This window comes from Paramormyrops kingsleyae, chromosome 18, assembly GCF_048594095.1.
Source record: "Paramormyrops kingsleyae isolate MSU_618 chromosome 18, PKINGS_0.4, whole genome shotgun sequence".
In the NCBI taxonomy this organism is placed as follows: domain Eukaryota; kingdom Metazoa; phylum Chordata; class Actinopteri; order Osteoglossiformes; family Mormyridae; genus Paramormyrops; species Paramormyrops kingsleyae.
The window spans coordinates 20,366,598-20,394,594 of record NC_132814.1 but is presented as its reverse complement, the minus strand read 5'-3'; the positions used below and the strand labels follow the sequence as shown (position 1 = coordinate 20,394,594).

General features: G+C 40.4%; 2 protein-coding genes across 3 annotated transcripts in view; both read right to left on the bottom strand.

The window, feature by feature from the left end:
* hoxc4a (homeobox C4a) lies at positions 1–26,279 on the bottom strand. The gene is made up of 4 exons (XM_023798975.2): positions 24,306–26,279; positions 23,401–23,776; positions 4,004–4,145; positions 1–3,820 (listed from the first exon to the last, which is right to left on the bottom strand). The coding sequence occupies exons 1-3, from the start codon at positions 24,736–24,738 to the stop codon at positions 4,079–4,081; spliced, it is 876 nt and encodes a 291-aa protein (XP_023654743.1). The 5' UTR covers positions 24,739–26,279; the 3' UTR covers positions 1–3,820; positions 4,004–4,078.
* The window catches only part of LOC111837138 (homeobox protein Hox-A3-like), a 59,743-nt gene that overhangs the window by 2,954 nt on the left and 28,792 nt on the right, over positions 1–27,997 (bottom strand). The window lies entirely within an intron of this gene.

Here is a 27,997-nt window from a genome sequence, read left to right as displayed (position 1 = left end):
TTGTCCTGCATTGCACTGCTCTTTGCCTTGCACTGTTTTGTCCTGCATTGCACTGCTCTTTGCCTTGCACTGTTTTGTCCTGCATGGCACTGCTCTTTGCCTTGCACTGTTTTGTCCTGCATTGCACTGCTCTTTGCCTTGCACTGTTTTGTCCTGCATTGCACTGCTCTTTGCCTTGCACTGTTTTGTCCTGCATTGCACTGCTCTTTGCCTTGCACTGTTTTGTCCTGCATTGCACTGCTCTTTGCCTTGCACTGTTTTGTCCTGCATTGCACTGCTCTTTGCCTTGCACTGTTTTGTCCTGCATTGCACTGCTCTTTGCCTTGCACTGTTTTGTCCTGCATTGCACTGCTCTTTGCCTTGCACTGTTTTGTCCTGCATTGCACTGCTCTTTGCCTTGCACTGTTTTGTCCTGCATTGCACTGCTCTTTGCCTTGCACTGTTTTGTCCTGCATTGCACTGCTCTTTGCCTTGCACTGTTTTGTCCTGCATTGCACTGCTCTTTGCCTTGCACTGTTTTGTCCTGCATTGCACTGCTCTTTGCCTTGCACTGTTTTGTCCTGCATTGCACTGCTCTTTGCCTTGCACTGTTTTGTCCTGCATTGCACTGCTCTTTGTCCTGCACTGTCTTGTCCTGCATTGCACTGCTTTTGTATTGAACTATCTTGTCCCGCATTGCACTTTGTCCTGCACTTCACCATTCATTATCCTGCACCGCTTTTGTCCTGCAATGCACTGCTCTTTGTCCTGTAATGTCTTCTGCTGCATTGTACTGCTCTTTCTCCTGTACTGCACTGTTTTTTCCCCTACACTCTCTTGTCCTAAATTGCACTGCACTTTGTCCAGTACTCTCTTGTCCTACATTGCACTGCTCTTTGTCTTGCACTGTCTTGTCCTGCATTGTACTGTTCTTTGTCCTGTACTGTTGTGTCCTGCTTTGCATCACTCTTTGTCCTGCAGTCTTGTCCTGCATCGCACTGCTCTTTGTCCTGCACTGACTTGCACCGCATTATTGTTTGTCCTACATCCCCACCAATGCCCTGCCCTGCACATGTAACAATAAAACTTGACAACGTAACATGAATGGAAGCATGTTTCCAAGAACAATCCGGTGATTAAGCGGGTCATGAACACCCTGATATTCACTGCCCCATGTGAAGCAGCTCAGGATGCAGAGTAACTATGCCCTAACCCCTAAACCTTAACTATAGCCATAACCCCTAACCCCCAAGACCTAACCAACACACAGGACATGTGAGGATTTCCTGTCGTTATTATGGAGGACCACAGCTTCTGTAATAAATTCAGTGTATTGACGGATTTTTACCCAAAACTATATAAATGGTGTATCGTGCTGTCAAAGTTTAAGTTACATGTGATTGGTAATTTCCTGTGAATAACCTCAGATGGTTCAGTTAAATCCCATAAACACAGGTGAATTATATGCCAAAATGGAGCCAGTTAAGGAACTAAATACAAACATATACAATCTTAAAAGTCAGTAATAAACCCTTCAAAGGGAAACCGACACCCATCAGACAGTGTTTCTCTTTTTATAACAAAAAAGAAAGTGATTAAAGGGTGGGTTTTAATGTGTGCTAAACAGAAGCTTTGGTGATGTTACAGAGGAATTTAATCTCCAGTTCAAGGTCCAATACTGCATGATGACTGGGTTTGGTTTGTTCCCATTACACTGTTTAGTTTTACTGTAATTTATACCCCTCAAATCTGTATTGGAGAGACAGTTTTACTAGAAGGATGGGTGGGTGGCTGAATGTAAATCCACAGCCTTTATTGCGCACGGTGGAACCTATGTCTCGGAGGAGGGGGGTAGAACGGCAGGACACACATGCTATTCGTTGCACTGTGGGTAATTTCAAAGACCACAGGCAGGCTCATTGCATGTTTTCGAACTGTGGAAAGAAAGCGGAGTAAACCTGCATAAGAGAACATATACGTGGCCGTCCAAGGGAACAAACTGTCCGACACGTGGACAGATATATTTTTATAACGGAAGCCCGTGCTAACAGGAGAAAGGCACATCTAAAGAAGGGAGACTGAGCCAGCACTGAAAAACTCATTCAAAAGGACTTTAAACAATCGTTAAAAATCGCTAAGATCCGTAAGATGAGTAAAACAATCGGTAACGCTTTACATGAACTGCACCTTCATGACACTTTTATAATGCATTCATAGAACATTTAGTGCACTTTCGTAACATATTCACAATGCATTCATAGAACATTCATAAGCAGCATTTGAAGAAAGAATGTTTTTTATTATTTTATTACTGTTATTGTTAGTGTAGGCTACTAGAAAATGCACGTTGAATACTTGGTTTTACTTTGGATTAAAGCAAAAGTTCTGGGTATTTTGTATGATGCTAGATTCTTACAGAATTCATATAATATGACATCCAAGCCCATAATGTGTGTCAATCAACCTCGTGTTGGGGCTGGAAGTGAACAGCATGTTTTTATAAATGAATAAACTATTCACTGTTATTGTTTTCTATGTGCCTGGTTTTAGTTGAGATCCTAAGGATTTATTTGCATGTATAGCTAGGTTACCATGATATCTGGGATATACAGAGCTGAATGAAAACTGGGCCAACCAAACAATAAGGAAAATTTACAACAGCATCATCCGAAATTTAATCGTAATACGAGTGAAGATGAGCCGGTTAATATGACTTTTAGAAACACCCACCTACGGCACTCGACACAAGATAGATGACTGCGTTTAGTACTCTGAGAGCTCTCTAGTTTGATCGCCTTTCTCCGTCACAATACACTAACAAAATGCTGAAAGAAAACAGCCAAATTACAATAACGTGTTTATCATTAAAACGGAGCAATCCTGCAGAAAACAATGCATTCTGGGCAATATTTATGGGCTACTTGCCGTTTCCCATAAATACAGCAATGTACTCTAATTTAGTACATGGTATTATTACTTAAGTAGATTAAAGTGGGATAACTGTAAAATTAACAGTGAATTACTGCCAGTATTTTACTGTTAATCTATATGACAATTCATTACGGTGTAGTTTTCTAGGATTCGATATTACGGTGAAGCCAAAACACCCGAAGGGGGTAAAAGCGAGGGGCGAAAAAGTTGGATTAAGAACACCTGGCGTATTGCAATTACACTCCAATTCTCCCAATTGTGTTTGGATTTTGTGCAAAGAAAAACGAATTGACTGAATGAATATAGCGTTAAAGACCGCAACGACCCCTTCAACAGATTAAACGAAACACCCTTATTCGCTGCAGTACAACACATTTAACTTGGAAGAATTTAATTTGCAGGAGATGTAACATTGTTCTTCCTGGAGAAGAAGTTGTATAATTTCTCTAAAATGTTGTTTATTTTCTGTATGAGCAGAAGAGAGTAACTGGTCGAGCAAAGAAAAGTCATGGTTAAAAAAAGCAAGAGAAAAAAAAGAAAACAAAATATCCGTATACAAAAGTAAATTAAAAGTTCAGGGCTGTAAAATGAACAAACAAACAGACATACAAATACTTTAGGATATACCTGATTTTTCGAGCGCTTGTTTTGCCATCCGTCGTGTCTCGTTCATCCATGGAAATATCTGTTTATGTATGTAATCAGGGGAAGATCTGCTTATGCCAACTGGTCTGATGCCGCGGTCCGCTGGATGTGAACCGTTCCAAAAAGAACTAATCCGACTCTGCGGGCAGTTCACATCAGGAGACGGGACGCAGGGAGGGGGGCAGAGAGGGAACTCCTGCAGTTCAGGTGTACTGCTGTCGTGCGACACCGGCCTGTCCCTGGAATCCGTCACCAATTTGTCCTCCTGTAGGTGACATTTTTGGAATTGGTTTCCCGCGGATACTGGGAGAAATTGCTGGAAGCCTGAGCCGGATTCTTGGCAACCCAAAGCCCCGAAGGGATCTTTATCTGCCAAATATAAGGGCTCCTGCATATGAACAGATTTATAGATTGTATAATTTTTTTGAGCATAAGACCTGAAATTCACCTTGAGATCACGTGGTGGAGTGTTCAAATGGCCACGGGTGTAAGAGGAGAGTGCTGTAGCAATCCGCGAAACAAATCAATAGGAGGCGGCGGCTCTTCCACTGTGCTGTATTCCGCTTTGAAATGTGAACAAACGTCTTAATCTACAGACAGAAATAAATTACGATGTTACGCAGCACCAAACAATTATCAATGTGCAATCAACAAAAGTGTGTGCGTGTGTGAGGGAGAGAGAGTGAGAGAGAAGGAAGCGACAGTGAGAGACTAAGAGAGAGAGAGAGAGAGAGAGAGAGAGAGAGAGGTGTAGAGAAGCGAGAGAGACTGAAAGAGCGGGAGCGAGCAGAGACGTTCCTGGCCTATTTTCCTTATTTATTCATACTTCGTGGATATTAACACATAACACTATAAGGGAGTTTTGGTGGAAAATCCCGGAATTTGAACACTAGTAACTTCTATTTCCGAGAACGTTTCGGGTAGGTTTTTTTGGTTTTGATTTGTTCTTAACGTTTTTTTGTTTATTTTTAAATACAGATGATTCATTAACATTATTTGACTTCAGGAAACACGAAGAATATTTATATGCTGTAAACATGTTCAAAAGAAACACTTCAGACATCCAGGACGTATATGAATGTTTGTGTTCATACTAATTACAGCAATAAACTACGTACAACATAATTTATTTAAAAGTTTTTGCTTGATGCATTTCACGTTTTACACTATTCGGAAACCAGTACAATATTCCGGGTTTTTTCTTAAAATTTTGTTATAGCGATTTTAATATTTTTGCATTAATGCGCTCAGTATATCCACATATGATTCCCCTTAAATTATTCACAGTATCTGAAGATTGCATTTCTATCTACTTTTTTATTATTTAATTAGCCGAAACAATGGGAGTGGTCAAACAAAGGCTTTGACAAACGTTACCATCCACAGACAATGCGAACATTTCTAAAGATCCCGTCGTTGTTATGATTAACTACCAACATACACTATGCCTTCCGATTAATGACTAAGAGTCGTTATTAATACAGGGAAAAGTTTTCTTTTCCGTACCATATAATTTAGCGAATATTTTTGTATGCAAAACAATAAAACAATGACGATGGGCCAAACAAAGAAACTAGGCAAATTTCAACTGTGAACGATTACAAAATTGAATATAGCAGCAGTGCCACAAAGAAGTTATCACATTCCACTGGATTCATTAAATTGGCGTCGTAACAAAGAAGAATTCGGGTATAAATCGATGTTAATGCGATGTTATGTTCGAGAAAGGCGGTGCGCTTTACGCCTAGGTCGAACAACTACAAAACCTGCTGTGGCAAAGTAACAAACATTTAACCGAACACCGACTTAGGGTTGCATATAGGTATTTCATATAACATAGTCGCAACATATTCACATCATTTTCAAAATGTTACAGGTTAAAACAAATAATGCTAATCGTGTTAAAAAGAATTTAAATCGAACTAATATCTGCCCACATACCGCAGTATTTTACTGAACTCAGGAGAGACGCCAGTGGGAGGGAATTTGATTTTGCGACCAGAATCTGTGAGATTTCAGGAAGGCAATTTTAAAAGTACCCCCCCCCCCTCCCACCAATGTTTGTCTCCAGTCATGATGGATGCTTCAGTGAGGAATGTAAACTCCCCGCGACCCTGCCTCCTCCCCAGATATCGGCCCCGTTTCATTTATCCTCCCAGATCCGCTTCAAAGAGAGGTCCACACCCAATCATTCGGGATTATATTTACACTTATTATATTACAATGACTGTATCATTACGATGAAAAGTTCATCGTTTATACGAGGACCTTCCTAAATTGTCTATAAACTGACCATTCCTCTATACATCACCTGTTTGATAAATCTGTGATTTGCCTTATAAAATGGTCTGGAGGTTTACCTTTTCATTTTATCGTAAAAAAAACCTTTGCCTGTTTGTTTATTTATTTATTTGTGGGAGAAGGTAAACAGCTAGACTGTCATCCGTTTAAGGACCTTAATTCCAGGCTTAACCACCTTAACAAGTGAACGTCCTGGGATGTTTCTAAATAATTGAAAGGTGATGTTCTGCGGGGGCCCGAGAATGTCACGTTGAGCGAGGCTGCTGAAATAGCAAATGGATGGATAAAGACAGACAGTTCCATTTTCTGCTAAGTAAAACAGCGAGACTGTACAACTATCCGAACAAGCTTCAGTTGTAAAACAGTCACTGCATTTGTTCCTCAGTGTTTAAAATCGAGATCGCATCGCTTGTCAAAATTAGGCCGTGTTTCGGAAGACGAATGCGAAAACTTAATGCTAAGTTTAAAAAGACTTGTTGAATTTTCCCTCATTGGTAGGGAATTGTATCACTGTCAGCGTCGAAACTAATATCGGTACAATTACCAATGTCTAATTTCTCTGGGTAAATACCGTAGACTTGCATAATATCCCAGTACTTATAAGCGCCCCGTAACGGCTGGCTTTTATAATCTGCACTGAAACATAAATTAATACATAAATGAACACATTATAATTTTAATTTTTGGAGAAAACTCCGTAAATGTATGTTTGTATGTAGGTTATTTATTAATTTAAATATATCGATAAAATATCCAGGACCGTGTCCGGGATTGGTGTTTGGAAGAGGAGTGGATGGAATCTATGAATTATAAAATGTCAACATTATAAGTGTGTAGAAATTACAACTATTCATGTGAAATTTAAGTAATATTTAAAATTGTTATATTCGCATTTCAGATTGGCAATGGTTTCTTAATATGTCGGTCTTTTCGTCGTTACACGCTAAAAATAACCCGGACAGGAATTTCATGACTGTGTGGCAAGACGACATTTTCGGCTCCTTCAGGAAGACCCAGAAATGTTCCCTGAACTCTGTTTGAACTACGACAGTAGCAATAAATCATTTTTCTCTCGTACAAAAGCGTGCAGTTTGGTCTCAGTGTCAACAATTCCTTCTTTCAGCGCCTTAGGAGATCCGCAGAAGGCATCGATAAAGCGCACAGACAGCAAATGCATGGTCACACACACTAATCTGTGCCCGATACTAAAGCATTCAACTTAAAGTAAAATCTGAGAGATAGTCCTGACTTAAGAACAATTTAGGTTTTTATTTTATTTATTGGACTACAAATTAATAATAATAATAATAATAATAATAATAATAGGCCTATATTTTATTTATAAAGCGCTTTTCAAGATCTCAAAGACTGTAAAATAATACAGTAGGCTAGACATTCCATTGGATTTTTTATGTTACTCTCATTCTGCATTACCGTTTAATACCTATATAATCGCCCCTTACGAGGCACCGAGAGACACCAAGTCAATCCGCAAGGCTCTGATTCCGGCCAGCTGTGCAGACAGAAACTGGAAAGTTACGCGGACCCGCTAATCCGAGAACTTCAACTTCGCGGAGAAACGCTAAATTTTCCGGCGGCATGACAAAACACAATATATTTACAAAGTGGTATTCAACTCACATTTGCACTTACTTAGTGATGCCAAGAAAAAAAACGTAAATGTAACATAGCCCTATACATGCGTAAAACTTAAATATTGACGTTTGAATGTAAACCACGTTCTATGTGTTATTAACGACTGTAGACTAAAAAGTATGAGGTGTCTCAACTTTAAATGGACATTTAAAGCTGTAATTAAATAAAAGTTGGGACCATATCGTGTCTGGAACCTAGACAGTCCAACGGACCTCGAGTACGACTGAGACCATAAAAATGAGAACTGTATCCAAAATAAATAAAATATTTCACATTTTATATTACTATTCGGTTGTAGGTTCGTTATTTCCTTAACTTAAAACCAGAGGATGCATGATCCGAGGAGAAACATTGGTTTATTTATGAACAGAGGTACCGAAACACCGGAAACCGAGAAATGGGCGTGACAGCTGTGACAAAAGCCCTAAATAGTGAATGTCGACTGCAAAAAAAAACAAGGCGATAAAATTTCCTAGGCTCGTCAATATTAAACGTAAACAGAAAACTTCCTCGAGCCTATACCTGTTGAACGCCTAACAACAGATAGTCCACAACTACAGTTAATTGCAGCAGCCCAAAACTGAAATCGGAATCAGTAATAAAGCAAAACCCAAATTAAAGTGAATTAAACTGCAAATTTTATTTAGTGCGGCGTAAAGCGCGTCCCCGGTTTTAATGGGAATTCATGAGTTATTTTGTATTTACATTGTTTGACTAGGTGCCCAACGGAACTTGCCCACGAGCGACTTATTCTAAATAAGCGATCCCATGAAGACATTTCCAGCCCATATTCCTCCCGACCCATCCTTAAGAGGATATTTCGCACTGCAAGGGCGATTGGGGTAAATATATGTTCGCCCTCGCCCAGGGCCGGCCCGCCCTGTAGGCGACGTAGGTGATCGCTTAGCCATTAGATCAGGGACCGCAAAAGGGCGAGCGAAAAAATCAGAAGAAATTCGTGATATTACAGTTATTTTTTACTACCTTTGATATTCCATTACCTTTCTTGTGAAACAAAAGCCACCTTAGTAGCCGCATACTCTGTGTTACTGAAATGTTTTCAATATAAATGAACTGACATTTTTTTTTTTTGCTGCTGTGGGGGTGTGTGGGGGGGATGGGAGTCACAACACCCAGCGTCGGGCCTGTCCTGACCACTGTTAAAGTTAAATACGTTTCCAGCACGATTTACAGCGACTAAACCCGGTCCAGTTCCGAGTCGCTTTAAAGAGATTCGCTTTAGCTTCGGACAAGCGGTTTGTTCCGAAAATACAGTTCATTAACACGAATACAGACAACACAAATTTTGATGAATAACTGCTCGATGTATAATTCGATCCCTCATTAACGTATTACAGCTGTTGGGCAAATTTAAATAGAATAAAGTAATTCATATTTATTGGATGCGCAAAGCATTTAATGAACAAGTGTCAGAGTCTCTTCATAAGTGTAGACCTAAATATTACTAATTATAACTTCCAGTTATACAACATCAGACACAATCTTTAATATAAAATTCAAATTATTAAGAAAAAGAGATCAAATAAGACAGTAAAATTATGTCTTCATTGTTTATGAATAATGTTATTAATGCTACTTGCGTTAAAAATTGGTGACATTTTCGTTTAATCAACACCACACAAATGTAGTGTAAATACGACGTTATATGGGATGAGATTATTTTCGGCGCGTTGTCACGCCTTCTAACCCGCCATCGACCTCGGGGACCCAGTTCAGAGGGACGCAGCCCAGGCGAAGCGGGGGCCGCTTAGGACACCCATCCTACATCTCGCCCCAGTTTTCTATGTGCACCATCTACTGGGAATGTTTTAAGATGGAATAAAGAAACGTACAAGACAACAAATGTATTATTATATTTTTTAGTTTGAATAGTTGAATATTTATTAATTACGACTACAAAAACATGCATAATGTAGCCTATATTTTTGTGTGAAAGTCTGACGTAGCACACTAGGAGGTACTGATTGTGATTATAACCTTCGCCGCATAGACATCCCTTAGACTTTCTTTGTTGACGAGACGATTTATGACCCAAATGAATGTCATTTTAAGGACCGGGGGACACTCACGCCACTTGAAACATATATCAAGATTATGACGGTTATTTCAAATGGCAAATTAAAGATATACATTACTGGTTTCAAACACTGAGACAACGACGTTTATGCCTCCTACTGGAGATCTTAAGAGACTGATTCACTGCTTTGTGGCTTTGGTTAAAAGCGTCATCTAATAAACACATGTAAATGTAGTTATGTCACTGATACCTAAACACAATCAGAAACGTCGAGAGTATGAGTATGGCTACTCTGCTGCGCCATTCAGCCGCTGCTTCTGCGCACGAATTACACAGGAATGCGCCTCCTTACTTATCAAAAGGCGTAATCAAAAGACTCAAGGTGTCATCAACAGGCTGCAACTGACTGAGGCAACTCCAAGCAGCAAACGGCGTAACGATCTTTCCCCTTGTGGGATTCTATCAAACTCTTAGGAGGAACTGTTCAGTTTTAAGGGTAAAATATTTATTTCAATTTTAATGATAAATTACTTATTTCAGTTCCTGATATTTGCTAAGCTATATACTTTAATCAGAAATAAATAAAACATGTAAAAGTGGTAAACCAGCACAGTGTAAACGCAGTAAAATACATCTTTATTAATTTCTAATATATTACATTTTCAGGAGGTGCCTCTAGCAGTGAACACACAACAACAAAACAGGTGCAAAAAAAGACAGCAGTTCTGCGCGTGGAAACACTCAGGCTTAAGAGCGCTTCAGGCTGAAAGCTCCGCAAGTGCTATAGCAATACGAGACGAGGATTAAGAAAAGGCTCACACAAATCAGACGGATCGCGACTCGGACGTGATGGTCCTGTCCGACACGGAAGAGAATCGTTAAGTTTGAACTACGATCTTCAAATGACCAGGAGAGAGTTAAACAGGCCGAATGAGCAGCCAGAGAAACCGCCCTGCATAAACAGATGGGCTCGTGTTAGAAAAGAGGGAATTTAATTACGTTCAATTATAAACTTATCGGAATAAATGACAATGTTCTCATGTACTAATCTGGCAAAAAGCATTGCTCCATTTTCAGCTGTCTTATTATTGCCAAATAAATAAGAGTTAATGAAATAATGGTGTGATTTTGACAACATGCAGTGATTACACTGCATTCTTATGATTCACACACACCTGCTGCTTTTCTGTAAAGGTTCAAATGCCCTGTGCTGCTCACACTGTATGTTACTGAGACAGAATGAGACCTCTTACTGTCATAGCGAGTACAGCTAAAGCCAATCTGCAGAGGCAGATGCAGACATACCAGTAGAGAGGTGAGAGTGAGGCCTGGGGTCAGTACTGGGCATAGCCGATTAGCCCCCCTAACCCTAACCCTAACCCCCCCCCCCCTGTTTTAAGGCAAAGTGAAATTGGCTGGCAAGTTGGCGTCCCCTCAGAAGCTGGTGCCCTATATTGTCGCCTATTGGACTGACCGGCCCTGAGTCAGCCACTTACCCTGGGCCCCTGAAACATTTTTCAGGGGGTTAAGGACCTAGTTTAAGGGCCTAAATGGAGATGCAAATACTCATGTGGAGCATGGGATTGGACACTGTGACCTTCTGTACACCAGCACAGAGTGTTAATCCAGAGAGCCATAAACCACTCCACGCCTGAGCTCTGATATTATATGTACACATTAAGCCTTTAATATCTTAGCAAACACATCCACGCTTCCAGAATTTCTCCTTTTCACATTTTTAATTAAACTTCCGTGATTGTGATACTGTCACTTACATAGTGTGACTATAATCCCCATCGACAGACTTACTATAGAAATATCATTCCATAAAATATATGCCTGTTAAACAAGCAGCACATAATCAACAATAGGAACATTGTAATTTTATTAAGTCATGTTCCATTTGAATACATTAAAGAAAATACAAATAAATCACAAATAATAATGAATATGTAATTAACTCCACTGACTATCTTCTAGAAACTACACACATAACAGACTCTCCGTTATTAACAATACACTCACCTGACTCTCCCCTATTAACTCCACACTCACCTGACTCTCCCCTATTAACACCACACACACCTGACTCTCTCCTATTAACCGCACACTGACATGACTCTCCCTTCACAACCCCGCACTCACATGACTCTCCCTTCACAACCCCACACTCACCTGACTCTCCCCTATTAACCCCACACCCACCTGACTCTCCCCTATTAACCCCACACCCACCTGACTCTCCCCTATTAACCCCACACCCACCTGACTCTGCCCTATTAACCCTACATTCACATGACTCTCCCTTCACAACCCCACACTCACCTGACTCTCCCCTATTAACCCCACACTCACGACTCTCCCCAATTAACCCTACACTCACACGACTCTCCCTTCACAACCCCACACTCTCCTGACTCTCCCCTATTAACCCCACAATCACCTGACTTTCCCTTGTTAACCCCACACTCATCTGACTCTGCCCTATTAACCCCACACCCACCTGACTCTGCCCTAGTAACCCCACAATCACCTGACTTTCCCTTGTTAACCCCACACTCATCTGACTCTCCCCTATTAACCCCACACTGACCTGACTCTGCCCTATTAACCCCACACTCACGACTCTCCCCTATTAAACCCACACTCACGACTCTCCCCTATTAAACCCACACTCCCCTGACTCTCCCCAATTAACCCCACACTCACCTGACTCTCCCCTAGTAACCCCACAATCACCTGACTCTCCCCTATTAACCCCACACTCATCTGACTCTCCCCTATTAACCCCACACCCACCTGACTCTCCCCTATTAACCCCACACCCACCAGACTCTGCCCTATTAACCGCACATTCACATGACTCTCCCTTCACAACCCCACACTCACCTGACTCTCCCCTATTAACCCCACACCCACCAGACTCTGCCCTATTAACCGCACATTCACATGACTCTCCCTTCACAACCCCACACTCATCTGACTCTCCCCTATTAACCCCACACTCATCTGACTCTCCCCTATTAACCCCACACTCACATGACTCTCCCTTCACAACCCCACACTCACATGACTCTCTCTTCACAACCCTACACTCACCTGACTCTCCGCTATTAACCCCACACCCACCTGACTCTCCCCTATTAACCCCACACCCACCAGACTCTGCCCTATTAACCGCACATTCACATGACTCTCCCTTCACAGCCCCACACTCACCTGACTCTCCCCTATTAACCCCACACTCATCTGACTCTCCCCTATTAACCCCACACTCACATGACTCTCCCCAATTAACCCTACACTCTCATGACTCTCCCTTCACAACCCCACACTCCCCTGACTCTCCCCTATTAACCCCACACTCATCTGACTCTCCCCAATTAACCCTACACTCTCATGACTCTCCCTTCACAACCCCACACTCCCCTGACTCTCCCCTATTAACCCCACACTCATCTGACTCTCCCCTATTAACCCTACACTCACATGACTCTCCCTTCACAACCCCACACTCACATGACTCTCCCTTCACAACCCCACACTCACGACTCTCCCTTCACAACCCCACACTCACCTGACTCTCCCCTATTTACCCCACACTCACCTGACCCTCCCCTAGTAACCCCACACTCACACGACTCTTCCTGCACAACCCCACACTCACGTGATTCTCCTCTAACTCCACACTAAGCCCACAGCCTCCCTTCATATCTTTAGTGCTTCTAATTCTAAAATCCCCAAACTCACCTGACTCTCCCCTATTAACCCCACACTCACCTGACTCTCTCCTACTTGCCCCAAACTCACTTGACTTTCCCATTTTGATCTCATACTTATACCTAACTTTCCCTTAGGAACCCCACACTTACCAGACTTTTCACTATTAACCCCACCACTCCCTTGACTCTCCACAGTAGCCTGACACACATCTGACTCTCGATATTAACCCGACATTCATACGATTCTCCCCTACTACCCCCACACACATAATTTTTTTCAAAATAATTTCCTTTTGTTCTTTTTCCAAACTTTTCTTTATCTCATATATTCTTCTCTTGCACTTTTGCCTACATAATTATTCTGAAGGATATTTCTTGCCCACATCCAAAACAAATGTCTTTGTTTCCCTATTTTATCCATTCTTATCCAGTCTAGTTATTTTTTCCTCTTTGTAAATTCATTAATTCTCTGCTCTAAGCTCTCGGGAGACTAAATCCAGTGCACTCTCCCCAACATTCCCTCTAATTTTAAAGCCTCTCATCAATCTTAAAGTAAATGCTTTTTTTCAACAGTCCACTTCTTACTCACCTTCTACCAGAAAGATCAACATTTCTGTAAAGAACAGCCACCTCTTGACCCACACACTGTTTCCTGGCTGTTTTTTAGGGGTCCAAGCAGCATTTGTATTTTTCTGTGTTCATTGTCTGTAAGCTTTAATCCGTCCTTCCGGTCCATGGGTCTTATGAATGTTCTGCATGCATTTTGCAGATGTTTACAATCTGGCCATGGAGCTCACTGGATGGCAGGTCTCCACTGCAATGTTCAAGCACTTCAGGATCAAAGTGAAACCTGCTTATCTCTTAAAATGACCACAATCCAATTAGGTGAGATAGGTAGCTGCCTAGGGTTCCATCTTTTCAGCGGGCTCTGACTTTGCCTGCTGATTTCACATTGTATCACATAGGGGGGTGCCAGTGCTTAACCAGCACTGCCACAACCCAAGTGCATATTTTGTGCGATTATGTGCCCCATAGAAACGCCAGTGCAGCACTGCTCATCACAGTGCCTGTGATCTCCTGGACAGCTGGGGGCCTCGGGTTCCCTACCAAAGCTTCTTGATTGCCCTGCCCACGTGTTTGGTTTTGGTTGCCCCATCTGCAGCCCTTAGGTCCATCTCAACAGCACCCCCCCTCCCCCCACCACTGCATTATAGATAACACACTTCGAAGACGACATGTACTGCCTACATTTATGTTATGAATTCATATTATTAGGGCAGCATTGCAACAGCAACAACAAAAAAACAACAACAACAATAATAATGATGAAAATGACGATGCGTTGCCCACGTAGCCGCATAATCCCAGGCAGCCACACTCGCACACATGGTTCAAAGATTTATGGGAAAGCGACCATCAGCCAATGAGCGGCCGCCGTGTCGCTGGTAAATAGAAGGCTGACCTTTGTTTCAACCCGTCTGCTGTCACTGCTGCAGAGTGTCGCCTTAAGACTACGATGCTCATGCTGAAAACAAAGGTGTCAAAAGAAGAAACGAAACTAAAACCAAAAAAATACACAAACAAGCCCGTCTCTTCATTAATTCACACGCATGAACCTGTGACCTAAAAGATATATCTTTACTTTTTGTATTGTTATAGCACATTTTAAAAACTGCTGCTCAATACGGACTTGTTTTTGCACATTGATAATTGGTTATTTGTATATTATGTTTTAAAATTTGGTTTCTCTTTTATTAAGTAACGCAGTTTGAGGGTAATTTCACACCTGCATAAATCAATAAAGGCTTGTTGGAGTGCAATGTTTGGCACGGATTCTGTTCGGACAGCACAAACTGCTTGGAAAAAATCGTTTCAACGTGAGAGTTTTGTTTATTTTAGTACTTGTACATTATATTTTGCTTTTCCGTATACATTCCCACCAGCAGCCATTTAACATCTTTAAGCAATAGCACATTTCTTGTTGTAATTGTTGTATTACGGTTATAATTATTGTTCATAAACAAAGTCACCTTTGATTATTCACCTTCAAAGCTATTCGGTTTTAGAGTTACCATCACAATTCGGGTGTAGGCCTACCTAGCTAGGAGCTGTATCTTTGTATATGTACATGCAGCACAACATGCTCACCTCACTTCATTAACAAACCCCGGAGACAAACGAGATGCGGTAATTGCTAATCCGATTGGTTAAGCTTTCCAGCAGGCGCTTTGACTCCGACTACGGCCCTTGTACGGATATTTCGCTTCGCGTCCCCTGACATCCTATATACACTGTAAATAAGGCACAGCACGACCGTGGGAGACCCGGAAAATGCCTGCTTCAGGCGCGATGGCGTAGTGTGTTATTTAAATCAATACTTAAACGTTCATCAAAACTAATTTACTTTATGAAGGTATTGAAATGAATTGCATCTTTTATAATAAAGTTATAGTATAAGTCGCAACTTTGTTTAGTATGGCAACCATTATCACAAAACTGAAATTATGGCAGTATAAAATGATTATAATGAAAAAAAAAGTCAAAATCAGATAATTTTGTAATGAGGTGATCTCAGGCTAAAGTTTGCATAGTTAAGGACGACGAAGCGCCGATCAGGACTGCCGGACTTGGAGGAAGCTTGAAATGGCCGGTGAGACGGGCGTTCTCACCCTTACGAACAGCCGATTAACAGGTACAGAAAAGTCTCATGGGACAATTAAAATGTGGTCAGCACTGCTGCACCGCAAGGACCGCCACGTCTATACGGCGTAGTGAAGCCTCTTTCTCTCAATGGTTTTCCGGTGTCGGTCGTGTAACCAAAACAGGTTTTAAGAACAACTGAGGAGAAACTGACAGAGAAACCGAATATAACATATACCACAGGCCGCGTAGAAAAATCGAATTGCAATTTCTTCTTGCTCTAACAAATTAAGGTCGTTCGTAGTCTATTATTTCGAAAAGCGAGGCCGGAGTTTCGATAAGCTTTTCTATTTGATTATCTCACTACTGAGTCCTATCTAGCATGGCTTTCGAAGTTCTACAGCTTTACCAAATTGATATTAATTTCTTTATATAAAACGGAAATATTAGTCCCACATCTAAATAAGTTTAGATTTGCAATATTTTTGTTAAAGTTCTGAACAGCGCAGTGCAGTTTTAAATGAACGGGTTTATAGACAAGCGCGAAGAGACACTTCTTGTCTTACACAAGGGGCCTTTTGATTTTGATTATATTCTAACATCTAAGCTTGGCTCTGAACTCCAGTTTTCTTCAACCATTAGGAATGAAAGACGGGGAAATCCACCTTTCACGAAACCCACATAAATCTTTACCGTATCTCACAGGCAAACGGCTTTTTACATGCGGTTTGCCCCCACATTCACGCAACTTTTCGACTTTGTGTTATGGTGAAAGTTACCTCCATTTATATGTGACATCTGTTTTGCTTACACTTTGATTTATGAGATGGTGAATTTTTATCTAAAATCGGATTACACTTCATAACAAGTAATGCGAAATGAATATTTGTTTAACCTCACAATATTACTAGCTTGTGCTTGTGTAAAAAAAGTTACAAAGTTACTTAGTTTATTGTTAATGCATAGCGAACATGATCATTTAAACACTTATAAAGGTTAAATCTTCGATATGAGCTGTATTAAAACACACGCATACAAACAGACTAAAAACTCCAGGATTGCTGAAAAATGCGAAACCAACAGTGGAGATCTCGGAGAAACAAATAGCTTTGGGTCTAAAAACGACACACGCAACACATACGATGTGAACGTCGCCTCCTTATAAACATTTCAATCTTTTATACTTAAAGTAAAACTATGTGTTATAGCAAATATGAACATGAAATAACATGTGCTGTTCATAATATAAAATATTACAGTTATTAAAGAAGAAAATGTAAGCTGTCTCATACAATGTTCATTAATTATTTCTGATTAAAACGTGTTTCAACTGGCTACCTTACTAGCCTAGCAGAAAACATAAAAATGGCAAGAAAATCATAAAAACATCAAATTGCATTGATCGCCTGTAAGTTTATAGTTTCAAAATGTAAACGCACTTTGAAACAGTAAAAAATCGTAACTTTCTGCATATTTCTGCGTATGTTTTACACAATAGGACACAGCAGTTAAAATACAACTTGTAATGCACATTTCATATTCACGGGAATATATATTTTTATGTAAGAGGCCTAGGTTTTAACGATTGCCAATACATACTTGCAAAAATTACATGAAAAACAGCGTTCAACAAGCGAAATATCACAACTGAATTCAAGGACAATGCCATATTTCCGAAATATTATGTTAATATAAAAACCAAAATCAAAGATTTTGCCAATATTAAACTTAACCAATGCTGTTCAATCAAGTACCTTCGTATTTATTTTGTCCGCATTTATTTTATAAATTTAAACCAATTCCGAATGGTGTTTCTGTTGTTTTATATATGTATTTAGAAGGATGTATATTCCGGACCTGAATGACCAGCCCTCCGACATGATTCCACGCTGCCCTCGTCACTCCAGCTCAGAGCCCTCCCGCCCTATAGGCGACATAGGCGATCGCCTATGGCGCCATTTGATTAAGGGGCGCAAAAACGCGAGTGAAAACAATCAGAAGAAATACCTCTGGTTGCATTCTGTAACTTTACAGGTACTCGTTGAAATTCACTACGTTTCTTGTGAATCAGACGCCAGCTAGCTAGTTAGCAGCCAGAGGCCCCGTGCTACAGACATTTTAAAAAATAAATGAACTGAGAAAATTTGTTTTCTGCTCTTCTGGGGGCTGGGAAGCTCGACAAAGTCTCGCCTATGGAGCGCCAGAATACCCAGGGCTGGCCCTGCTGCAGCCCGACGCTGGCCATCCCTTTTCATTTATTTTACAGCAACGAGCTAATCCTAAATATATGAAAATACGTCTGTTGTCACATTAGACAGCCCTGTTAAAGTATCTGTCAAATACCGGTGAGCATCTGTATATATGAGCAAATTCATAACCTTTGCTTTTGTATCCCTTACTCAAGTTCACATGCACGTTCAAGTGAATTAATTCGTTTGTGAGTGTGCCTGTATTGTGACAAGATAAAGGAAAAATAAAGATTATGTATTATTTTTATATTTTAATATACCGGACCATAATAAAAGCGACTATTAACTTGTGCATTGGTTACGAAACAGCTTGTAAATGGGCATGTTGCCACAGACATCCATGTCGATGATAATATAATTTCGGTGACACGTAATAATGTTCGGGAAAGCGTACAAGTATACTGCACCGTGAGGTCTCTGGAAGTTCACTACATGAAATATACAGTAGATGCTTTTGTATCTGTCTGGGTCTGTGTGTATGAGAAGGAGAGAGAGAGAGAGAGAGAGAGAGAGGAGGGAGGGAGAGATAGGGGGGAAGCTACAGGGAAGCCGTGTTGGTTGTTGTCATTTTCAAAGCCTAATCTCGAAAGTTTAAATGAACCGTTATCATCAGCACTACGTCAAACTCGAAGAAAACTGACTGACCACTTATGCATCTTTAAGGTTTTTGTCTACTGTGTTAAAATAACGATTGCGAGACACTTAAACGATAAAAAAAAAGGTTTCGTCAATATACTAAAATAAATAAAATAAATATTAAATAACATTTCATTAAAAGACAACATTTAATTCATATGTATGTATTTGTGTGTGTGTGTGTGTGTGTGTGTGTGTGTGTGTGTGTGTGGATTAGGTTTATATTACATTGACCAAATGTTCCAATGTAATAAAAACCTGTTATTGACGTTGTGGGGACCATTTTTCAGGTCCCGACAAAGATCTGTGATTGCAATCAAAAAGCTAAAAATGGCAAAAGTCTCGTATTTAGTTTGGTTATTTATGTTTAAGATTAGGGCTGAGTAGGGGTTAAGGTTGTCATGTTGTGATTAGAGTTTTCCCCCATAGAAATGAATGGAGAGTCCCACAAAGATATAATTACAAACCTGTTTGTGTGTGTGTGTTTGTGTGTGCGTGTGTGTGTGTCTGTGTGTGGACTAAATTCTACAAAGTAGAATTTTAATAAATGTATCCAAAGTTCCCTCAGTGAAAGACCGTTAAGCTTTTCTGTCGGAACATTATAAATCCTATTTAGGAAAAACACGATGTCCCTTAGCTAAAATTATTTTTGTAGTCTTCATAGTATTGCACCTTACAAAAGGGAATCTGAGAACCAACTGTCACTCTTAACCAAAGCTTATATCCAGAAATCACCAAGACATAAAGTTAGGTATTGTGGGTTTTTTTTTACGACGCAGAAGCCTGAGTAATAAAAACTAATCGAAGTCTAAAAAGACTGGATGTTGTGCTCGCGGGACACAGCGGGATACACGTAAAAGGTGGATATTAGCGCTTTTGATGATATGATGATGATGGACAGATTTATTTACCACTGAGTTCCCCACTTTTTAGAAATATGCAAATGTTAACTTTTTTACGTAACTTAGCATATGTACATATATAGGATCTTTCCACTCTAGAACTGACTATGAATTAAATATATTACGAATGAGAAGAAGTCCTGCACCTCCCTCTAAAACAGAGTCATGAATGCATCATATACTCACATGTGTCACAAGAGGACAGGGCAGTTTGCACATCACTGTTGTAAATCCTTCAAAATTATAGTATACCCTAGAATGGCTATGGGATTGATTCAAGCGGTGTATCCGAGGTTCACCATGTTCTACTCCTCCGTCTGTCTCTCTCTCCCTCTCTATCTCGGGTCAACGCAGCAACACTTTCCCGTGCCTCCTTTCCCCGGTCATTAATATGGTTAGAAAAAAACACCAAGAACACTGGCGAGGCCCATGCAAAACGGCGAGGGCTCTCACAGAAGATACACGTTGGGAGAATCTGCCAGGTCACGGGGTTGGAAAGGTCGGCCATCTCGGCTGAAATAAACCTAATGGGATAGAAAATGTGACCCTTGCGTGAACTCGGCCTTCTCGTCGTTACCCCCAAACTTCAATAAAGTACCTTTTCAGCTTCGCGCCGTGAAGGCGACAGGGACGAGAAAGAGATGGCGGGACGCTTCGTTTTTGGCGTGCACATCCATTTCTCTGCGCTGTCCAGCTACATAATGGCTGCGGGATGGCGGCCTGGGCCGCTGCTGAACGGCCCCCGAAAGTCACGTCCAAGTCAGGCAGATGCGTGCCGTTATCAGCACGTTATTTCGAAGACAACTTCCCGAACAATTCTTTATTTCAACACGTAATTTTAACCATGGAAATGTGTGGATATAAATATACAAATGTCAAAACCAGAATTTTACAAAGGCGATCACAAATAATTTCAGTCCCGGTCGAAAATGATTAATGGTCCGAAATACCTCAATCCTTTGTGCTTTTCAGCGCCCCACCTAGGACGCCGTTGTGTAATCTTCATTCAAGTCACACAGATTTATAATTTATCAAGCACTGTGAGGTTTTTCGTAGTGTTCGTCTTTGTTTTATTTTCTGCCAAATGTACGTGATTGGTCTTTGGAATCTACAATTCCAACAACAGTTAAAAGCCGCAGGGTTTATTAGTGTGCCGAAGAAATCCATAGTGCTGGGTAGTCGAAATACAGAAATATATTTTGAATAAAAGTTATTCTGTTATCGAAACTGGATTTGTAGAAAAGACGGGTCAAGTAAAACCTCACTATAGAAATAAATTGCTAATATATTTTAGATGTAATGTAATTATTGTGTTATGCCCGGTATTCACCTGCATTGAAGCATTCAGCATTGTTTACTTTCTCAGACGCTTTATGCTTATGTGAGAGAGCGGGATTACATCTTTGGAAGCCTCCAGTCGATGTTTGGATACGCTTATTAGGGATAAAATGACTGTGACGTAGCATCTCCGCATAACAGGCGCCACTTTCAAAAGATGAACTTCTCCGTCGGCTGTAGTTTAAATATTCTACTCCATCACAGTGTGAAGATTGTCCGGTGTGTAAAATCCTATTGTCCGTATTAAAACAATGATTGTATGCGGATTCGGTTTAACAACATTACACTTTGAGTCTTTATAATAACCTTCAGGTTTGCCTAGAGTTATTGGGCTATAATCTCGATACGTTTGTGTGGCGCCAGTCACTACTGTTACGCAATCGTTAAGGGAAATATAATTCTTAAAAATTATATTTAGAATAAGAAATAAGACTTTCTATAATCACCTACAGAAAAAAATAAGAGAACTTGATCTTTCGTTTTATATAGCCGTATACATTCATGGGCATTTCAGGAGATGTATAACAATGTATAATTACATAAACATTGCATTTTGGTTATTAAAGGACGCCTGTGGTTCTTTTAACTAATGGAAACGATAAAATGTAGAAATGTCATAACATTTTACGTAAAATCAGGGGCACAGAATGGCAACGGGCCTAATCATTGTAAGTAGGCTAAAAAGACCAACTCCTCTGTGATGTTTTGCAATTCATTTTGGTGTGGTATCGCTTGCTGCCCCGAAAACAAATTACACAGTGGCGTGAATACTCTTGATCTTAACAACACACAGCATTAATCATGTATGAATTGAGGTTAAAATCTATTTTAGAAAGCGCGTTCAGTTTTGTTGCTATGTCTGGAGCTTGCACTAAAGAATTAAAGCTTAAGGTCTTGAACTAGGCCTCCCCTCTTTACCAGGCACGTAAACTATAATTAATGGCATATTCTAGATACGCGATGGTTATGAATGTAGGTTGTGTAGGAGAGGCAAGCTCTTTGAATTATAATTATGCACACGAAGCGGTGCCAGCGAAAGCCAGTTACTTGCAAGGTAAAATACGTATTTATATTAACAACAACGCAGTTCATGTAATCTAAAAAAAGAAACCCCATCGATACGCAGTTTTTTTGCTTCTACAGCTTCCATACTTCGGAATTGACTTTTTGGTACGTCGTGTAAGGAGAAAGACGTCCACTGCAGTCAAGACCGGAAAGGTAGCCAAATGGGTCTAGTGTTCTAAAAAGGATTATAACTTTACTCAGTGAAGAGACGTAATTCGTTCCAAATATTACTTAATGAAGTTCTACACGGAATGCCACATAAACCAGCGCTGTCACGTTTTCTATAGGCCCAAGATCTAGGGGCGGGTTTAATAACTGATCACAACCCCTTCTGGCACGTAAATCGCTACAGTTTTTTTTAAATCCTGCAAATGTTAATATATCCCTTAAGTGGGACTGTGAGTTTATTTTTTAATCTTAGGCACAAACGGAATATGGCACTGGATAGTGGATCTCCTACAATCACTAGATTGCAACAATTAAAGAGAGTAATTTTTTACATATAAAGCTGCCACCGCCACATCACTTATTAAATTCAACGCCTCTGGATTTCAGGTGGACTCGTGGCAATTCTCCTATGTTTAATGCAATTATAAAACACAAAGATTTGAACCAGTAAAGATAAAATGAAAATCACGTATATGAAACTAATTGACACCCACTGTTTTATTGACCACTATGATTACCACAAATACACTAAAACTTCTTTATTGCATTTCACAACGATCTGCTTAAATCAGCCTAAGTCACAACGTTATCATCACAAAACTAAATAATGAGTTTAGTCTGATTTTCGCAATACGCCAAAAAAACCTCACAGCATTATCAATATTTTCAGATAAACAACTACGTTCAATGTCAGTAGCTTTGTATTTTCTGGTTTTCACATAAAAAACAAATGTCACTCCAGTCTTGTTTGTAAAATGAATTTTACAATTGTGCATTTAATAACCTAGACACGGAGACGACCGAGTTACCCACAACAACATTTTCTTAAAAATGTCCTTCTTTCACCTTCATCCAAAACATGTTTTTTTTTTTTCTTAAAAATCATTCTGGTATTTCAATTTCGAATAAATTAAAACCTGCGTAGCGTAAAAACCATCCTCTGGAATTCGCATTAATCCATGCTATATAACATGCATTTTATATAACTGTGGACTTAAAGGAAGACCTTTTGTTTATTTTTTTCCCCAGATTTTTACGCACAAGAAAACAACGAAGAACCAAAATATATTATATTCTATAAATAATCAGTCTCAATTCTCTCTCTTCTTGAAATAGTTATGTCTTATAACCTTGTAATATCCTCGACACGTTCGGCTCCGGACACCCGGGGGATTTCCTCGGACCCGGCCACGGGGTTAGAAGCTGCAGCAGCCGCGACAACGCCGGCTGATGTGGTTGTGTTGGACCCAGAGGGTACGCCTGTGGAAGATGAGGATCTGACTTTGGTGTTGGGTAGCCTATGGTCTTTTTTCCACTTCATCCTGCGGTTCTGAAACCAAATTTTGATCTGCCGTTCGGAGAGAACCAATGAATGAGCAATCTCGATGCGTCTTCGCCGAGTTAGGTAGCGATTATAGTGGAATTCCTTCTCCAATTCTAAGACCTGCTGGCGTGTATAAGCAGTTCTAGACCGCTTGGGTTCCGCTCCATTGTAATTGGGGTTCACTGGAAAGAGGAGAGGTAGAGAGAAAAAGAGAGGAAGAAAGGGAGTAAGGAGGGAAGGAGGGGTACACCAAAAGCGGCATGAATTGAGATGCGAATGGAAGTGATTGGGAAAGGGTAATGTTACGCCTAGTATATTTAGTTAAATTCACCTAAAATTCGTCACTTGTTTAATGGCTCCATATGGGGGATGGGGGCATTTATGTTGAAAGAGGCTCTAAATTATTTATGCAACATTAAAAATCCGGGATTTTTTTCCGTGTCCATTCTTCCTCTCTCCCCTCTCATACACATACATAACAGGAAAAGCCACATGGCAATACGGCTGCCCGGAGTGGCGCTCTGCTATAAAATTTATGGTGGGTGTAATTACCAACGCAAGTCGTAAATCCGCCTCAATTGTGCCATTTCAAAGGCTTCTCTCCTATCGTGGCAGGGGCTGGTTAGGAGATGTGGGCAAAATAAAGAGAGAGAGAAAGGAGGAGGAGAAGATAGCGCGAGACAGAGGAAGACAGACACACAAGTTTCCTACCGGTGCTGACATGAATTTTCTTCATCCAAGGGTACACTACGGGTTGCTTTGAAGAGGCTGTGCTGTTTGGATGCTCCGGTGTAGCTTGGCTGCAGGCGGTGGACGCAGTCGCTGGGGTAGAGGGGGACGCGGGTAACGGTGGGGGTTCACATGACGCTGCTTGTCCTTTCCCAACAAGCAGGTGCCCGGAATGGGGTAGCCCATGCCCTCGTTGAGTGTCAGGCTCGGGGATATTTGGACAGTTATACTGGCGCTCCTGGTAGCTCCCTCGCGGAGGATACAACTCCTGGTGATGCTGGTAACCAGTGTCCCTCGTGCGATTGTAGTATTCGGGGCTGTGGTCTGGAATGTAGCTGTTTTGCGAATATTCCTCGCAAGGAGGAAATTTCGGATCGATGTAGTTAGAGTCCATCAAATACGAGCTCATGATCATTAATTTCTGGAGTGGAAAATAATTTTTCTAGCTTTGTCGTTTTTCTGCTCCATAAAGCCCTCCTACTAGCGAGCGACCCTGTAAAGTTACTTTTACCACGTGATTGAGCCGCCCAATAGCAGAGGGAGAGGCAGTCCCCGGATAAGGAACCGATGCTCTGTCCAAGTGCGCCCACTCCTTTCGCCATCGTGCGCCTAATTGGCAGTGTATGGGCCTGCGCGTGTCCTGTGAAAGTGGGGCACAGACACTTCAATAATTGGGTTAACATGATGATTCAGAAATTGGTTCAATATAATGGAGTAAATGTACGTCTAGTTAGCTATGCTAAGCTGGACAGGCAGATCACTCAGAGTGGACGCATTGGACAGGTAACGGTAATCTGAGCAATAAAGCATAACATATAAGAAAGGAAAGTAAGTTAATTAAGTCTTGAAACAGAAACAATCACCTTCCTGTGAAGTATTCAGATTAATTGCAATGCACGTTCGATTAGGGTTTTTTTCTTCTGTGTGACATGTATATCAGACAACAGTTAAGGTGCGTGATTCTCCATGTGTATGACTGCATCCCCACATCCCTGCATCTCCAACAAGAATTATTTATTAAAATAATTTCATGTAATGAATCTAACCACATCCTGTTTTTTGACAGCTGAAATTGTGTGTAATTCCGGGGATGTGTAAATCAGTCAATAAGAATAAAAAGAAAAACACATCTATTAGTTACAACATCCAGACGTTTATCGTTTGCAGCGATTACCCGTGCACATACACAAACAGGCATTTATAGACAGAGAGAAGCGTCCATATAAAAGTCGCCACCTTCGTTTATGCGTCCACTGGCCTTTTAAGGGTCTTTAAGTGTAAATGTGATTCATATAAAACTGCCGTAGCCTACATTAAATGAATTGTCTGGAATTTTGCTGAATATTCTTTCATGTTGTTCTATTTTGTTTTGTTTTATTAGCCACGTTTACTTTTACATGGTTTACAAAGCAATGGCGACACCATTGTTTCCTTTAAACTTTGCAACTTCCAACGCTAGTACGGAAACCAGCAAGCGGAGAATAGGGAAGGACCAGTAGCAATGATTTAAATAATCGCTATCATCGCGTCATATTTTATTTCATTACTCATGATGCTAAAACGCCACATGCATTTAGCGGTTTATGGTTTGTTTATTAGAGTCATGCGTTTTGACAATTCCAGTCATTGTGTGAACATTTTCGCATTTTATTATGCCGTAAATGCAGTAAATCAATCACTTTAAAATGATCTTTGGCCTTCACATGATTTACTGGTTGCACGAAGCCTTGCTCATCACGATGTTACCATGAGTAAGATTATCAGTCAGTCTGTCTTTAGTAGTCTACTTTTGTTTCTTTGATGTTTCTTTGTTTACTCTTCAAAATTTTTAATATTGAACAAATATACATAAGCATGTCAATGAACGCCTCTTTACGTTTCTTACACATTTAATGACAAACGGGAAGCATGGATGAGTCGAAGAAGTCTAAGATGAATGAAGAATCGAGTATTGCTTTTGAATCGCCTATATATTCCTGTAGAGGCTCATTTGCGATTAGCAATTGTTCACACAAATTCGGTTCTACAGGGTATACATAGACGACTAATAACAGACGCGCACGTTCCAGATAAACAAAAACTGCTATTTATGAAAGAAATATTTCATGAGAAGGTTATCATGTGGAATAGTGTCCAAAAAATGTCCAACAAAGCTTCAATGAGGTGTTCCGCATATATTATTTAAGCACAATTAATTATTTGAGACTAATTGTTATCAGATACATTTGTAAATTAGGTTATTAGACATGACGGCATCCTTTTTGTTTAATCTGAAAGGCAGATCAATGCTAACTGAAATATGATTTGTCAGACTTATAGGTTATTTGTACAAACAAGACAAACATGAATATTCATTTCATTGTAATATTCTGAGGACTATGGATTTGTGAAATATACTAAATCAATTTAAGAACACATTTAGAATCGCGTGCTATTCCAAACAAAGAAGAGTAGCTGCGTTAGCATGCGGGAGACAGTGTACTTTCTAATATTTATAAAATACAAATTGTTGTAAGTCAAAAGTAACATAAGAGTGAATCCATCTTAATGAAAACTTAACTTATCATCAAAAAAAGAAAGAGACACGAGAAAGCGAAGTGTGCCGTAGTCTTTTTCTTTACTCAGGCTAAGGTCGAATGTTCGTACAAATTACATTTCAGATAAAGACCCGTCATTTCAGGACAGCATCATTCTAACCTCTCCCTTTCTGCTTTCGTTTAGGATAGCTGGCTTATCGATACTGGAGAATTGACATGCCTGGTTGAGGTGTGATTAGGACACAAGCGCACGCGCGTTCACACACACTCGAGGGCGCGCGCACACACACACACACACACTCTCTCTCTCACACACACACGCACGAACAATTTGTGTGACCGTGTATGATACAAAGCTCCCTCTTTCACTTTCAAATTCTATGTAATCCCAATCTTTGGTGTGGCCCCCACAGTATAAATATTCAGCCACGAACGCGGTATACACAAAGCGGTCGCGTGACAGAGGAGATGAAAAATAAGTTTCTATTGTTCCCAGGGGTTTTATTGTGCTAGCCATTACCATACTGACCGCTCGGTAACCTACCGGTTCTCCCGCCAGAATTATCAATCTGGCTCCTGCACAAAATAACGTTAAAGGGCACAAATAACGGATTTTATATTATAATCGATATGTAAACTCAACTTTGTAAAACGCATTTATCCAGTGTTACCAGAAACTGACGTAAAATGACAAACTAACATTATACTTTTGTTTATCAACTCAAAGACTGACAAAAATAATTTGGAATAATAATTTTAACAGTGATTCAAAAAGAAGGTAAATAACCGTGTTTTCAATCAACATAGGCAGTAATGTAATCTTAATGGAGCAGAGACCACAGCGCCGGACAAAACGTTTACTCGAATATCTAGTGCGCATTTGCAAATTTGAAGATGCAATTTTGACTTCTGTGCACCTTTACCAGTCTGAACACGACCCAAGAAGCCCCCACCCCCAGCCAAGCCCACCAGTGTCCTGGACGCATTTTAATAATACTTAGACAGCCTGACCCCCGTTTCACCTCCCGCGTTTGACTTGTTCCAATAGTTCACTGCCAAGGAGTTATTGATGAGGGAACACCAATGAAATCTGTCTCCACACAAATGGCTTTTAGATCTTGCACCTAGTTCAATAAC

Bases quoted from the DNA above. Each gene is read 5' to 3' on its own strand.
- hoxc4a (XM_023798975.2), bottom strand. From the start codon at position 24,738: ATGATCATGAGCTCGTATTTGATGGACTCTAACTACATCGATCCGAAA. The intron at 23,777-24,305 runs GTAGGAAACTTG...TCCTCTTTCCAG, and splicing joins GAAAATTCATGTCAGCACCG to TGAACCCCAATTACAATGGA. The intron at 4,146-23,400 runs GTTATAAGACAT...TTCTGTCTGTAG, and splicing joins CGTGTCGAGGATATTACAAG to ATTAAGACGTTTGTTCACAT.